The following is a 16,656-nucleotide window of genomic DNA, read 5'->3' on the forward strand; positions in this document are numbered from 1 at the left end:
ATATATATGTGTGTGTGTATGTGAGTGTTTTGTTTGTTTGTGTGTGACGGCCTTTTGCAGCCATGTGCCAATGAGTGTGATTTCAGGAGCATATGGAGTCGTGTCAGCGCTGTCTGATTCCCTCACAAGTCTTAAATAGAATCGTGTGCGTGCCTTTGCTATCATGAAATTGAATGTCACTGTACGATGACATCTGTAGCATAGCCAGCATTTGAATTTTATTTTAAAAGTTAAATTTAGGCAAATTTGACCGGGTTCTTCTAGCAGGAGTGACTTTACTGTGGCCGTCTTAACCTATATGCTCGTATCGGTTTGTCTAGATTCTGCTGCTGATCTGCATGTTTAGTTTTGTCAGATATCACCGCTGATTGGCTCTTGTCTCAGAAACAAAGCGACCTGCGTGTGTTTTGTTTGTTTGAAAAACACTTGTTTATTCAGCTGGTGCTACTTTGTGTAACCAGTGGTGTAGGCAAGACTCTGCATGTGTCCATTGATGTGAGTGTGCGAGCGCTGACCAATGACAGGCTGGAAGCGTGGCCGTGAGTCATCAGTCTGGGGTCTGCTTTTGTGTTAGGAGGAATGTTCTGGGTATGTTTGCATACAAGGTCTGCATTGAATCTGGAAACATGCAGAATTCAAATGCCAGCAATTTATTTTAATGTCTACATATCTTCCCTTCTTTTGCTTGCTAAATTGCTTTCTTTATTATAGTAGTGTTTTCAAAGTGTACTACTTTCAGCTCTCTTTTATAATTTTTTTTTTAAAGAGATGTTTCAAGTTAAATGTAAATTAAAGATTTCTATGATTACTACAGACAATCTTGAGAGTTGAAAGCTGGATATCCTATTTGCATAATTTAGTAAGTGATTTTCTCACAAGAGGTGGGCAATATAACCAAAATATTATTTCATCTTAAATAGACGCACACACACATACATGCATACATACATATATATCTCTATAATTACAAATTTCAAGTAAAAAGTTACAAACACTTTATTTAGAGTAGTAAGAAAAATGCAAGAAATTGAATAATCAAATGTAAAAATATAACATGTTATAGCATTTCACATAGTCTTTCAGAAGTCATTCTAATATGAAGATTTGGTATATAGGAAATATTATCTTGAAAATGCTGCTTAATAATTTTGCAAAAACATTGATATATTTTTTTTTAATCTTTGAATAGAAAGTGAGGGCTTGACCGTCTGTAGGCATTCCCACCTTGCATCTTAAATACAGTCCATAGAAATCCAGGAAATCATAGATGGTCTCATTTGGAAAATTGTATGTTTTTTTTTTTTCAAGTGGGATATCCTTCTTTCTGTCTGTATGTATTATTCTTTCTCTTTCTCCTTCCCTCTTTTCCCTCCTTCCATATAAGGTAACATCGTGGTCATATCGTTCACAGGGGCTGGAGAATGAGCACATTGTGATTGCGAAGAGTTTGGCTGTTTAGAGTTCTAAATTTAGTCTGCTGGGCACTTCCCCTCGGTCCCACCTCCAGACACACATACACATCTCTGTCCTGTGGGAATCTCAGTGTGGCCTAACAAGGCAGGGCTGAAAGAGAGAGCCGGAGTGGGTGCTGTGCCATGAGAGTGTGTGTCTGATTGTGTTGAGGTGTGTGTGGGAGAGAGACTCCACCTTCATGCTTTCAGATTGAGCTGCCCTCTGTGACATCTTCAGAGTTTTGCTGGAAGAGATGAGATCACTCACAGAGACCCCAGATCAGATGGAGACGGTGACCTGCTCGGCAGCTACTGCACCATGACTCACTGTCTCCACTGGACAACTGTAGCTGTGTGTGCTTCTCCTTTGGGAGTTCAAATCCCTCGTCTGGCCCTGACAGTGTCACAGAGTATATTAAAACACTTCGCTTCCACCTGAGCTTGAGAAAGAGAGAATGTGACACAGTTCAGCCCGAAAGCATATTAGCAGTGAACATTATGATGGACTAGTTTTTTATTTGGAAACCTTGATGATACTCGAGACTAACCCTGAATAAAAGTGTTATATATATTATATATTATATTATATATTATACACACCATCATTAAAAACACACACAAAAGAGACAAAAAAATCTTTCTCTGGACAAAATGGCATGCATTCAGTTTATTAAGTGACTATTCATCCTATATTGAATAAATGCTGTTCTTGTAGACTTGCAAGTCATCAAGTAATAAATCCAGAAAAATGTGTAATGTACAAAAAAAGAAAAGAAATTAAGCAGCAGAGGTATTTTCATCATTGATAACAATAAATGTTTCTTCTGTAGCACGGGTCAGCAGCATATTAGAATGATTTTTGAAGTATCATGCAACACTGAAGACTGGAGTAGTGGCATTGAAAATAAAATTCAGCTTCGCCATCACAGGAATAAACTACATTTTAAAATATGTTAAAATAGAAAATGGATAATTTACATAATGTATTAAATATTTCACATTACTGTTTTACTTGTGTTTTTTGTTAATAAATGCATCTGTTAAAGGGATACTCCACCGTGTTTTCATATTAAACTATGTTTTTCCCTTACCTAAGACGAGTTGATACATACCTCTCTCGTCTCAGTGCGTGCACTCAATCGCTTTGGCGCGCGGTGACACTTTGGTAGCTTCTCTGCTTGGCCCATATTGAATGAATGGGCTAAGCTAAGTGCTTTCAAACACCTCCACGTTTTCCCTATTTAAATACAGTTACTCGCGTAGTGTAACTCGACCTAGGACGGTAACACAAAACAAAACGTTGCGCTTTTCTAAGTGTGTAAAATGGATAACTATATTGTATGGCGGATCTTAAATCTTTTTTTTTTTTAATCATAAAAACCCAAACAACCCCAAACATTTAAATGATAGTTTCTAGGAGTGTGTGTGTATGTAAATATTTTTTACTATTTTATTTTAGAAATCTACATGTGTAAACGGTTTTAACAATTGTTTTTAATTTATTTAATCAGGGGAAAAAATGATATGCAGGAACTTTTGACACTAACATCATTCAAAACATTCAGTGTTTAGAACTGATTCACAGAATCTGCCTGTTTAACCAAACATTTCAACTCTTTAAATCAGTCTTTGGTAATTCTTTTGGAATATGAGTAAGCTTTCTGTTTTTGCTTAAGGTTTCGGTGTTGCCATATAAGGTTTGCAGCCAGTCTTTCACTTCCTTAGACTTGCCATCTGTTTTTCCCCCTCTTTTCTTTTGGATGCACCCAATGTGTTTTTAAGAGGTGTTGAACAAAAGGGCTCTGTTTGTGTTTGGAGAGTCATCCATATGGATCTGAGAGAGAGAGAGACGTCTCTGAATAGAAAGATGTGTATAGAGGGCAACATCCATGGAAAACACACTGCTGCTGTTCATTTTTGAATGTGGGCATCTTTCAAAGGTCATTTGGACCCATCCGATTTTAAGGGGACAACATCAGTTCTGTTCAAAATTGGCTGATAAAAGCATGCAGCACAGATGTTCCAGTATCTTGAGTTATGGTGTGTTGTGTAGCGGAGTTATTTTAGTCCGATCAAATGGGTTTGCATTTAAGCGTGGACATCTGTCTGAGAGGAAATGCTTGCCCTCAGTCGACGTCACAAAACCCTCACTCAATGCCCCATTCCCAACATTTCTGGAATATATTCTGCTCCCCTCCCCACCATCCTCAGAGGCCTTACAGAGGGGGAGGTGAGAGAGAAGATACGAGTAGAACAACAAAAAGGGGAGAATTGAAGACCGAATAGGGCTTAATATGTAAGCAGGAGAGAATCCTCTTTAGTTTGTGAAAGCCCACATGCTGCTGCTTTTTTTTAAAATTTTTGCTTCACTATATATGAAGATGTGTTGTAATCCATAATTAAACTTCTTTTATAAAGCTTGGTTCAAAAGCACAGGAGTTGGATTATAACCAGCAAATAATTAAATCCAGATTCTTTTAAATAAACATTCTGCAGGGACTTGAATGGTTGACGTCTTTTTGAGTTTTCTCTCTGCATCCCTCGTTAGTACAAACATTTGGTCTTCTTATTAAACCTGTTTGTGTGAGGCGAGGCAGTTTGCCCTCTGTTGTGATGAATGGAGCAGATAAGCAGAAACACCCTCGGGAATCCACAGCCGTTGAAACCTTCAGGGTATTTACTGGTACTGCAGCAAAAAAACGAATTATACCAATACTAACCTCTATTTGTAGCTGCTTTATCAATTGATTTGACTTCCTTAACATTTGAATGGTTTGGTCTTTAAACAAAAGGAGGCTATACGATTCTGATGTTTGCAGAAAATGTATCACTCAGGCTTGATGAACGATTATTGACAAGTCAACAGTTCTCCCATGACTTGATTTTCTGGGTTTCCTGTCACAATCCAGCACCATTAAATAGCATCAGTATATCAGTGATCAGTACTCAGAAATAGAGCTGAAACAACGAATCGATTAAAATCGATTATTAAAATAGTTGTCAACTAATTTAGTCATCGATTCGTTGCTAAATAACTTTTATTTGCCGTAAGCGGCTCATCTCGTGCATATTTCAAATCTGCGGTGACCAAAGTGTGGCAGTAATGAGCCACCGGAGGTTTTACTCAGCCAGTACAGCAGGAGAAGTAGCGAATAGCCAATAGCTGGCCTCGTTTTATGTCATGTGCTTCCCGAACAGCGTCTCTGCAGCATTTAGCGGGATGTGGGAGACTGGGAGTACTTTACTTTGAGCCTTCAAAAAAAGAAGAGTAACCTGTAAACTCTGCACTACTGAACTGTTTAAGGGGACGTTCACATATCGCGTCTTTGGCGCGCTCAAGTTCGTTATTTCCAACACCGCACCGCATCGAGTTAAAAACATCTCAACTTTTCAGAATGCTGCAAGCGCATCGCGGGTCATGTGACAAGAACTAACCAATCAGCTTCATCCTTTCCCGTAACAACGTTAAAAGCTCAGTCAAGATGAAAGGAACAGCTGATCATAGTTGTATATGGATTTCCATTTTTAAATAAATTTAGTAGCAGAGCTACTGCAAGCGATTTTTTGAGCTGCAAATCCATTTATCCTTTGCTGAAATTTCCGCGTCTTCAAGGAGAGAGCACGTCATGGTTGCTTATCAAAGGCAGACGCCTCAGGGGCGCTTCTGCGCGAGCGCTTTGGAAAGAAGGAGAAAGCGGCGCGCCTAGCGTTTTCCACGCGTTTTTAGGCACGATATGTGAATGGCCCCTAAGACTTTTATTTGTGCAGATTCTCCAGTACAATGTTGTTTGCAAATGTTTAGTCGTAAAAGCTGATAACATTGCTTTTTAACAGTTAACATTTAAAGCTTTACAAACATGTTCTGTGATCAGTTTGTAGTTTACCAGTTCAAAATTCAGTCGTGCAGCCTAATTATGACTGAATGAGAGAGGTAAATGTTTAAAGATATTTGAAATGCACTTTTTTTCTAAGTATTCACTGCTCTTTTTCACACAGCAGGTTTTTTTGTGTGTGACTGTCCAATTTTTTTTTCTGGACAACCTTCTGATGGATTTTACTTTAAATTGTGAGTTCCATTCAGGTTTCATGCCACTGGCACTTTATTCGAAGGATTGTTTACAATTTCACAGCAAAAGCTATAAAGCTGTTTCCCAGTAAATAATAAAATACAATGCACTGCAATTTTATTCTGTTTTATCCTTATTCTTCGTGAAAATATGTTCTGAAAGATTCCTTAATAAGCTTCGTTCGGGATGTTAAACTACTTTAGGAGCTCTAAGGACTGCCATGGTGAAAACATTATTTTAAATCTCCTTGTGAAATTTGCTAGAGTATGGGTCAGTGTTCTGATTGCAGAAGAGTTCGACAAAGGATTACTAACACAATAAAACAACTCCAGGTATATTTTTGATTAGGATATGACAGTGCAAAATGGTTAAAATCTCTTAAAAATCTATGCTGAAGGATAAAGACCATTTATTAATAATTTACTTGGGGAAAAAAATGGAAAAAACTAAAATATAAGTACATAAACCGATTAATCGTAAAAATAATCGACAGATTAATCGATTATCAAAATAATCGTTAGTTGCAGCCCTACTCAGAAATGCTTTGATATATTACCTGTAGTATTTACAGAACAGGGAGGCATATATTAATCTTATTTTTATTTTTTATATGCATTTAATTATTCAGCGAATATTGAATAAATTGTCACTTTTGATAAATTTGAAGTATGGCTGTCAAAACGGTGTCAAAAAATGTCTAAAATAAAAATTGTTTGTGCAATTTATGTGTGTACTGTATATATTTAAGAAATATTGAGGCGTGTGCGTATATTACATTCATTTATTAAATCTTACCGTGTATTTATTTGTATAGACTAAAAGATTTTTTTTTGAAAATCCAAAAATCACAAAAAATATTACTTTAAAATGTGTCAAAATAGAAACCAGTTGTAAAAAAAAAATCAACAATATCACTGTGCTTTTGATTAAATTAAGCCTTAATGAACATGATATATATATATATATAACCCTCATCTTTTTGTACTGTTGCAGTTCTTGGCTGTGAGTTTGTGTAACAGGTTGTTTTGTGTGGTCTATTGTCAGTCTTAATAGACTGATTTCTACAGGATGGAGACTACGTCCATGTGTCTCTATGGAAACTGTTGTCCTTACCCAATGAGACAAACTCTTCCCATTCCCTCTAACAGTGAATGGATGGATGTAAAAGGGACACAAATTCACTCTTTACCAGCACATTTTAACAAGAGAAGCCACTGAAAATGAACCATGAGTCAACTTGCTAGTGAGCACTGAACAGAAGTAAAACTTTTGTTAACCACTGAGGGAGAGAAAAGTGTATGAACGAGATCCCAGCAGGGTGCCTGGACAGGAAAGAGATGGAGGAAGAATGATAGAGAGAGAGAGAGAGAGAGCGATCTCTCTAGAACAAAGTCTTCTGTTCTTTATTGGGCTGCTGGATTCTTTTCAGCGTGCGAAACCAGATAACACGAGAGCTTACACCAATACACTGCTAAGGAGAAAAGCTGATTCAGATATCAGTGCTGCTCTGAGATTTATTGAACTCTGAGAGCATGCTAGAATCCAGAACAGACCACTTATGATTGTGTAATGGTACAGAATGGGTTTCATCCAATAAATTATTTCATCTAATCGTTGTCTTAATAATGATCTTTTCTGCCTAGCTATGTTCCAAAACCTGCCTCTGTGCCTACTGTACTGCCTAAATAGGAAGCTTCCTTAGGAATTTTCATTCAAAATTTGTAACACTTTACATTAAATGCACAGGAAGTTTTACTCTCAGTCAGTTCTCTTAAGCATGAATATATAGGCCTATATATAAGATTTTTCTCCCCTTGAAATAGAGTAAGGTGAGTTCACCCAATAATAAAAATTCAGAAAATTACTACTCATCCCAAACCTTTAAACTGTAGTGTATGTGATGGTAGTTTGGCCTAAGGCCTAAAAAAAAAAGTTTGGTTCCGGTTGGTTGTCAGTTGAGGTCATTGGTCGGTAGGGATTTATTTTTATTTTTATTTTTTATTTTTTTTTTCTCCAGTGGCAGTTTTACACACACACACACACACACGCGCGCGCGCGCTGATTTTAAATGTGTGTACCGGTACTTTTACGACAGTGATTCTGTATTCCCGTTTAAAGTCTGTTGTTGCCATAGACACGCAAAACGCACACACACACACACAAAAAGCCTTCGCGGGAGTTTGACAGGCGATCTCATAGTAGATTAACATGGAGGATTTGAACTTGAAAAACGGAGTGTACAGACATCTTTTTGTAGTCAAACAACATTCTTTGTTATGTTCATTTATGTGGTTTATTTGATTTTGATGCTATAAATTAACTAGAAGCAAGAGACGATCAGTTAGTTTTAACTGATGATCTAACTTACAGCGATCTGTTCGACACATTCAAGAGCCACAAAACGGTATTTATTGTTTACATTTCTTTAAAAAATGACCACATTTGAAAGGTGAAATAACCAAATGAGACTTTGTTTCATATTAAAAGTAAGCTGGTAATGTTAATGTCCTGTCTGTCAGCATGTTGTCAGTGCCCTCTCTGTTCCGCGATATATTGTTGACTCCCCCCGTGTTTCTCTTAATGTTACGATTTCCAAACCTTAAGTTATAGCTCACTTTAGGAATTGACAGTTAAAGGGTTTTGATGCAATACTTAATGGTTTTTAACGGATTACTTAAGTGTAAAACAGCATTTAAAGGAAACTGTAATTTAATTAACGATGTGTGAAAGACCGTTCTTCCCCAGTCTCATAAAATAAATTTGGGTCGCACATAAATTGACAGGGTCGGTCGGAAACCGGAACCAAACAAATTTTTTTTTTAGGCCTAACTAGCATAAAGGAGATGTCTATTTTTGCTTCAAGAGTTCTTTAAAATGCTCCCTATGGGGCAGCTCGATAGGTTTTGGAACAGAACAGCGGTTTCTGTCAGGTCAGTCTGACTGTCAGCTCATTGCATCATTAGCTGAATCTAAATTGCTGAAGCACACATGAACATCTCTAGTCTCTGAGTCATAAGCATCTTGTTTCTGGAGCTCAGTGGAGGGCTAATGGAGAGATGGTCTGTTGTGTGTTGGAGTTGGTATTCAGCCGAGAGATGCGGAGGAAGAGGGTGGGTTCCTTTGGTGACATCTCCACTGTGGAATTTGTGTCTTTTGAAAAAATGTTCACACATACACTTGTTATCCACAGTAAGATAAATGTTTTAAAGGGGCACTCCGCCATTTCCCTGATTGAAAAATAAATAAATGCATAAAGCATAATAGCACAGGCTCAATAAAATCACACGACTAGCTAAATTCCATTCTCTTTATCTCATTACTCCGCAGTTATTTTCAATAACTGAATGGGAACACTTTAGAATAGTTTAGAATAGAGAACACATTCACTATTAAATAAGAGTTTTCCCACAATAAACTACTAAATTTGTTACTTGTTATAAGTTAGTAAGGTATTTATTAAGTTTAGGTGTGGGGAAGATTAAAGGATCTAAAATATGGTCATGCAGAATAAAGGCCCTTTTACACCGGATGCGTAACAAAAAAGCAAAACGAAAAAGCGAATAGTTCGCGTCAAAACCATTCACATCAGCCGCGACGCGAATTTGCGAAGTCTGTGACGTTCAGAGAGCTTCAACATTCCAAAACTTTCGCACCGACAGTTGAGAAAAATCAATACACCTTATTGCATGTAACACACGAAGTTAAATCATTCGACTAGAATCTGGATATCACACAAAGAATGTATATACAAAAACAGCTCTTAAATAGTCACTACATTTTTGTTACATATTCAAAGTAAACACGGTCTGTATTGCTATCTTTGACGATAGTGTTAGCTTTCTATCCCCTGTTGTTTTTAGCCTGCTAGCCTCCACAGCACGGACTATACAACGACTAAACTATCACACAACATACTCACAGTCGTGATACCCTAGTTGGTTGGCAATGCTACGCCACACATTGTCCTTCAAATCGTTGTCCTTGTAGTTTTTATTAGATTTGTCAAACAAAACGGGATTCGCAGACACACAAGTAATCAGAAGATGCGTCATTTTTGCTGTGACGTCACCTTTGTTTCCTTGTATGTGATTGGCTGAAGCCTTTTTGTCGCCTCAAAAGTAAAAAAAAATCGACATCGAAGCGAAAAAAATAAGTCGTTTTTTCGCCTCAGCACATTCGCGTTCGGTGTGAAAGCACTCATTACACAAACAGCTGATCAAAAAATAAAACCATCGCGCAAATTATTCGCGCGTCAAAATCGCGTCCAGTGTGAAAGGACCTTAAGGCAACAATATGTGCTTTATAAGTACTAATAAACAGTCAATATGCTAATAATTTTCAAGCTAATAAGCAACAAGTTAGTAGTGAGATTTGGTCCTTAAAACCGAGCATACATTTATTCAGTTGATAACACTTTATTTTATGTACATTTTCATGAATTTAAGGGTTTCTGGATGGTCTCTTCGGCAGTAAAAGAACACTGTGTCAGTGTACAGTGTTGTAGCTTTCACTGTCCAGGTGGTTATGACAGATTTATTGAAACTGGAAATGCCTGACATGTTTTTAAGTCGGGGTCAGCTTGCATTCTGCTCTTAATATTGGTTTGTGTGTTGGAAGCTGGGTTAAAGTTAGCCTTCCAGTCAAATAAATCTCAGTAACGTGGAGCTGATTCTTTAAGTTATCTTTCTTGATGTGGTTTAGTTGTTTCTCTGGCTGTAATCTGATCTATCAGCGATGATACGGACTTGTACGATAATAACCCTGTGATTGCAAACTGTTTGCTGCTATTCCCACAGCTGATGTGGAGCAACTCATTGGAATCATGACAGTTTTACTGATTTCTCAAGACAGACTAACATATTTTTCTTTCTCCTTTAGGCGGGCAGTGATGGAGAAAGTATCGGCAACTGTCCATTTTCTCAGCGTCTCTTCATGATCCTGTGGCTGAAGGGTGTAGTCTTCAACGTCACCACTGTGGACCTTAAGAGGTGCGTGTGAACATCCCCAGAAGTGACTTAAATCTGATAAAACCTTCCATAGAGAAATACATTGTCTTTGTTTGAAAAAACTATGTATACAATCTAGATAAATTGGTGTCCACTTTTAGATAGCAAAGTAATGTGTCTGCATAATAAGTGTTTGTGTGTGTATTGGTGAGTCTCATTTTCAGCCATCTCGGATATAAATTTTCATTCTCAGTCTTAGGCATTCGCAGTTGTCCGTGATGATGTGTGAGTAAGCATGTTTAAGTATTTAACTGAGGAATTTAAGACGCTCATGTGGCAGTGGCAGTAGTGGCACTATGTTTTTACGCCCGGGTGTGAGCCACTGATGATCCGTGGTAATATTTTGACCTTCTGAAAATGAGGTTAAGCCATCTAATATTCGCAGTGACTTTAACCTGCTATTATATAGTATCCACTGTGCTGTGTGTGAATCCTAAATACTTCTTTAAATGAGGTTAACCAAGTTTTAGAGTCTTAGAATACTGCAATATTCTTTGATCTTGTTTTTGAAACAAGTATATGCTTAAATATTTAAACATTTCACATTAATCTATGGTGTGTGTGTGTTTGTGTGTGATTTACATGACTGTTTGAAGAGAGCTTCCACTCCTATAGTCTGTTTCTCGCCCTCTTTCCGTTAAGAATTTCCACATATGATCTTCAGCCAGTGTTTTAGGAGGCTGTAACAGAGACCTTGTTGGGCTCAAAGTTTATGATCCTAAAATTAAATCAAACTGTGTGATACTGTGACTATTGCATTATCAATATCTACTTTTCTTTCATTATTTCTTGCTTGCCTGCCTGTTACTTTCTCCTCTCTCTTGCCCTTTATTTTTTGCCACCAAAAGGGATAGCGTGCTCCTTGTGCTCATGCCAGAGGTGTGAGGTCATTTCCTGTTGTTGTAGTTGGTAAGATCAGAGTGTTCCTGCCTGCTAGGCCTCGTGGGGCATATGCCCCCTCTGTTCCTGAACCCTCAAGAGTTTTCAGATTTCAAAGCCTCCTTTTGTGGACATAGGAACGTCCTCAGTTGAAAAAAAATATACCCTTTAGGGGTAGGGTTAGCATTTACCCTACTAGTTTTATAAAACGCTAAGTAAATGTGTGCATGCTTGTTTGTATGTGTGTGTTGGGCTGCAAGTGCTCTGAAAAACCCTGTATTGGGCCACAGTGTGCAGGCCCTGAGGGCATCTTATCGTCTAGTATTTGTAAAGAAAAACAATTGATTCAATTGCTTTGGGCTCTGCCATTCTGACCGCCTGTTATAGCTCAGTAATAAAACATTTCCACAGTTTTTGACTTCAGATTTGTCTTCAAATTCGCATTGAAAATGTATAATTTCATAGTTTAGAGAAGTATGCATTTAATGTTATAGTTACGTTTCTTCTTGGTAGAAAACCAGCTGATCTGCAGAATCTGGCCCCAGGAACCCATCCTCCCTTCATCACCTTTAATGGAGAGGTCAAAACCGATGTCAACAAGATCGAAGAGTTCCTAGAGGACGTCCTCTGCCCTCCAAAGTTAGTGAAATTTAAGTGTCATATATGTGTCAACACCGTCAAAAGGTTTTATGTGACACATGTGTTTGTATACTCAGGTACACTAAACTTGGTGCAAGACACCCAGAATCCAACACTGCAGGGATGGACATATTTGCCAAGTTCTCTGCCTTCATCAAGAATTCCAAACCTGATGCCAATGAGGGTAACCAGAAATATTTGACTCTTTCACCTCCAAACAAAAGACCTAATGTATATTGCTCAGTGGAATACTCACACATTTGATAAGCTTAGTTTAAACGTACAAACACTTTCTATTGCTCTAGTTTGAGAGATTAGACCTGGTTTTGGTTGTCATGTCTCACGTTCTGTATGTGAACAGTGTTGTCTTCAGTAGATAACTCAGGGCTTGGATCCAGTGTCTCATTTACATGCTTTAGTGCTGTAGGCAGGGCTATAATTTGATTGTTAGATCAACTTCCAGAGTAAACAGTGTTACCTGAAACTACATTTTTGAAATAAGAGCACCTGTACTCTTATCAGAAGGTGTAGAAGTGTTGTCAAAATGATAAATACGATAGGAATTTGCCTTGATGCAATGCTGCAAAATCTCAAAGACTCCTCAGCTCAGTAAGAGTTTGGCAGTGACCCTGAACATAAACTAACTTCAAGAGCCTCCACCCTAGTAAAATGTTGACTGTGGGTCATAACAATCTCTTCTAGCTGGAGTCTGTCAGTAATGTCTCAAGGCTAGCAGACAGTGCTGTGTACAGGAGAGATGGCTAGGGTATGCCACCTCTCACAGAGAACAAACAGTTCTAGGAAAACAGTTTCAGTTTGTGTGTTCCTTTTTTCTTTTTTTTGAAAGTTTAGAGTTTAGAACTTAAATGAACTGTAGAGATCTGCTTTCACCGGAGCGTGATTATGCCCTTATGTGGCAGCTTAGTAGAAGTGCAACCAAACATTGCAAGTGCATTTTGGCACTTTCTACCTCTAGAGGGCTAGTTACATTCTTTTGAACTGTAATCCATTCTTTTGCATTTTGTGAATTATATATTATATTAAAAAATACTTAATGATAATTGTTTATTTTATATTTGTTGTAAATAATATTATATTGTACAAAGATATTTTATAATAAATTATCAACTTTGACAAAACACTGTAAGATGAAGTAATTTTTCTAGTCATTTTTTAACTTCTGTGTGTAGTTAACAGTACAGTTGTACTATTATTTATTAAAAATTAAAAAAAAAAAACAATTTGAAATTTTATGCTCTGTCAGTAAAAGAAGTGAATTGGTTAATTTACTGTGAAATATTGTGGTGTCTTTTCAATTTGGTATGGTCTTGTGAATTGTAAAAACAGACACAATGGCTGGCTGCCTGCATGGAAGGTTGCATGAAAAAGAGCAACTTTAATTTATTATTATTATTATTTTATTCTATCCAAAAAAGTGACTCATTTGGGCTTTAAAATCTCTTTTAGAGTGTTCACATAAATAATAAGCCACAAAAAATGTGAATCACTTACAAATTAAAACAAATGTAATAAACAGCTTCTTTGATAATAATACAATGCAAGTTATTTTGAATTCATCCTAACTCTATAACTGGTTTTGACACATAGGTTTGGAGAGGGGACTGCTGAAGACCTTGCAGAAGTTGGATGAGTACCTGTGCTCTCCTCTTCCGGACGAGATCGATCACAACAGCATGGAGGAAGTGAAGGCCTCCACACGCAGGTTCCTGGATGGTGAAGAGATGACACTGGCTGACTGCAACCTGCTGCCCAAACTCCACATCGTCAAGGTAATGAGCCATACAGGTCATCTTATGCTGCAGATTGAAGAGAATTTTACAACATTATTTGGGCTTCAAACTATCTTTTAATGGGGTTATAATGTGCAGTATCAAATGATGAACTGAGCAGGAAGATTTTCCAATAATCTTTTTGCCTTTTTTTGCTTGCAGGTGGTGGCAAAGAAGTACAGAGGCTTTGAGATCCCTAAAGACATGACTGGCATCTGGAGGTACCTGAACAATGCCTACAAGCGCGAGGAGTTCACCAACACGTGTCCCAGCGACAAGGAGATCGAGATTGCTTACGCTGATGTCGCAAAGCGGCTTGTCAATTAACAGCTCAAAATCTCCTCCACTCCGCTCCCTGCGCCGCTGGAACTGTTAATTTTCCATCATACGAGAAAGAAAAAAAAAAAGCTATGGACTCCTTTTTTCCTTCTCTTTTATTTAGAGTAAATACCCAATGCATGATTTCTCTTCCTCCGTTACAGCTCTTTAGGACATATCAATAACTCTCAGTGCAGCTGAAAAAGTTTTTTCGCTATTTTTTTTATTTTTTTTTTAGTTTAGGCACTTTAGTTTAAGTGTTAAAGCAGGAAGTGCCAGATACTGTCGGCGTATCGATGGCTGATAGTGTGTGAGCATGTGGCTCATGCATATCTATTCCTCTCACCCACACTATGTAGCAATAAGAGTGGGTTCACCAGCCTTTTGTTTTATTATGGATTTAAAATATGAAAAAGATGCTTTTTCTAAGCTTGCAAAGTGAACCGTTATGAAACACTTTTTCTTGTTTAGTTTCTTTCTAAATGCATTTGAACAGTGTTGAAAGCTCCAGTGTTTATTTTCAGAGAGTTTTAGAAAGCAGTGTAGCACCGAAGTCTCAGAAGATCCTTTATCAAAGTTTAAAATGAAGTACATAATGACTTGCGTTGATGTCAGAAAGCCAACACTTAAATATGAAGTTCAAATACACATTAGTCAACAGTTGTTTGCAGAAATGGCACCTCATGCCATGTAAATTTGCAGAAGCTGTGGCCTTTTTATGAAGGAAAGACCTTGTTAAAAGAAACTATAGATACATGAAGAGATCCTATAGATCTGCCTTATTCACTATAGATGCATTATTACACATAAAGAGTGCTGCACCATCATAACTGCATTTCATGGCATGAAACACATGAAGAGAAACACCTGTGTAGCTCTAGAGGTAGAACTACATTACTCGCACTTCACGTGAAGTGTCCTTAATTTGAAGAGTAGCAAAATGTGATTTTCTTTTTTAAAATAAATGGTTTAAATAGACAAGGAGCATCTCATTTAAAGAGGCTGAGTTTTTAAGAAGTGGTGCTATCAAAAGACTCTATAGACAGAAAAATGGCATTATAGCCTTACTAAGCTAGCCTACGAAGTTTGATTAAAGGCTCTGACTAAAATACTGCATTTTATGTTGATATGACATTGAAAGTAAGCTTGTTGTTTCTGATTTGGATGTTAATGGAAGTTTATAAATGAAAGAAACTAGTTGCCATGTTTTTCCAATTCTTTTTGTGATGTAGGGTTATAAATCTTGTTTTTGGTTTTCAGAAATGAACGTGCAAATTGTATACATTCGTGAACTGAATGTAGCAGTATGACACTGACTTGTAATGACACCTCTGGCCTTATACATTTTCTTAAGGTAGCAGAAAAAAAGAGAACATTAAGCATTGAATTAAACTCAAAATCCAACATATAAGGACAAAGACAGAGTTAGAATAAAATGAATTGAGACTCATCTCTTTGCTGTTGCTAGTGAGCGAGTTGCCTCTCTGTGGGAACAAAAAACAGGAAGATTGTGTTGCAGAGGAGCTTGTTTCCTTTTTCCTCTCCTTGGTTTATGCTGATCCATTAATGGACTGGATCGTTGAGTGAAAATGTAGAGGTTTTTCTCTTTTCAGTCCCTTATTCAGTTCACTTTGAGTTCAGACCAGGAGATAATTTGCACACTATTAGAAAGTTGGACCAGGGCCACTTTTTTTTAAAATGTAGTTTTTCAGCTTTGTGGATTTAAAGTAATCCGCAATACACCATGGGTTTTTTTTGTTTTTTTTTTGTTTTTTGACAGCGAGAGAGATGCTCCCTCATTACTATTTAGCTCATATCTCTTTCTGAGAAACTGAATGTTAAAATGTTGCTCTTTGTAGATTTCTGACTGGACCTGTGTATGTGGGTGCAAGGAACAGGTTTGACATTAACTCTAAAACACTGCATGTTTGCCATATGCCATCGCACTCTCATTAAATAAACTGCTGGCAGCTATGACAAATTTGGAGTATGAATTATTTTGGTATAAAATTAGTATACTGTCCTGGTATATCCTGGTTATCTTGAATGTTAATAATGACCACACATAGTATGGATACAAAAACCTTTCTATCCAGAATAAATGCATGAATGTATAGAGCTTTAATTTAGTCATTCCTTCATGAGAGATTGAGAGTTCGATGAGAAGGTCAGCTTTTAACTAGCATTGGAATTTTTCTCTACAAAAATGATAATTTTTTGAATAATGTAATTTAGTAACTGAATGAAAAGTAAAATTGAAGACTGGAAAAAAAACAGGACATTTCCAATTAAAACATATTCCTAAGAAAACATTTTATGTTTAGAACATTAATAACACTTTAGAACAAACTCATTTGTGAAATGTGGTTGATACATAAATACATGAACTAACAATGAGCATTGTAGGTTTTTTATATAATACGTATTAATTTGTATTGAATCATGTTCATGAATAAAAATACAATTGTTCGAGCTAGTTCACAGTGCATTAACTATGCCAATAATT

At 37.1% G+C, this 16,656-nt stretch overlaps 1 protein-coding gene across 1 annotated transcript in view; it reads left to right on the forward strand.

The window, feature by feature from the left end:
- Positions 1-16,131, forward strand: part of clic4 (chloride intracellular channel 4) — a 23,034-nt gene extending 6,903 nt beyond the window's left edge. Inside the window, exons 2-6 of the mRNA XM_059520383.1 lie at positions 10,397-10,506; positions 11,917-12,042; positions 12,120-12,226; positions 13,651-13,832; positions 13,995-16,131. Of these exons, the coding sequence (XP_059376366.1) occupies positions 10,397-10,506; positions 11,917-12,042; positions 12,120-12,226; positions 13,651-13,832; positions 13,995-14,159 (690 nt within the window). The 3' untranslated portion in view covers positions 14,160-16,131. The remainder of the gene's footprint in view (positions 1-10,396; positions 10,507-11,916; positions 12,043-12,119; positions 12,227-13,650; positions 13,833-13,994) is intronic.
- Positions 16,132-16,656: the final 525 nt, after the last annotated feature.

This window comes from Carassius carassius, chromosome 32, assembly GCF_963082965.1.
Source record: "Carassius carassius chromosome 32, fCarCar2.1, whole genome shotgun sequence".
NCBI lineage: Eukaryota > Metazoa > Chordata > Actinopteri > Cypriniformes > Cyprinidae > Carassius > Carassius carassius.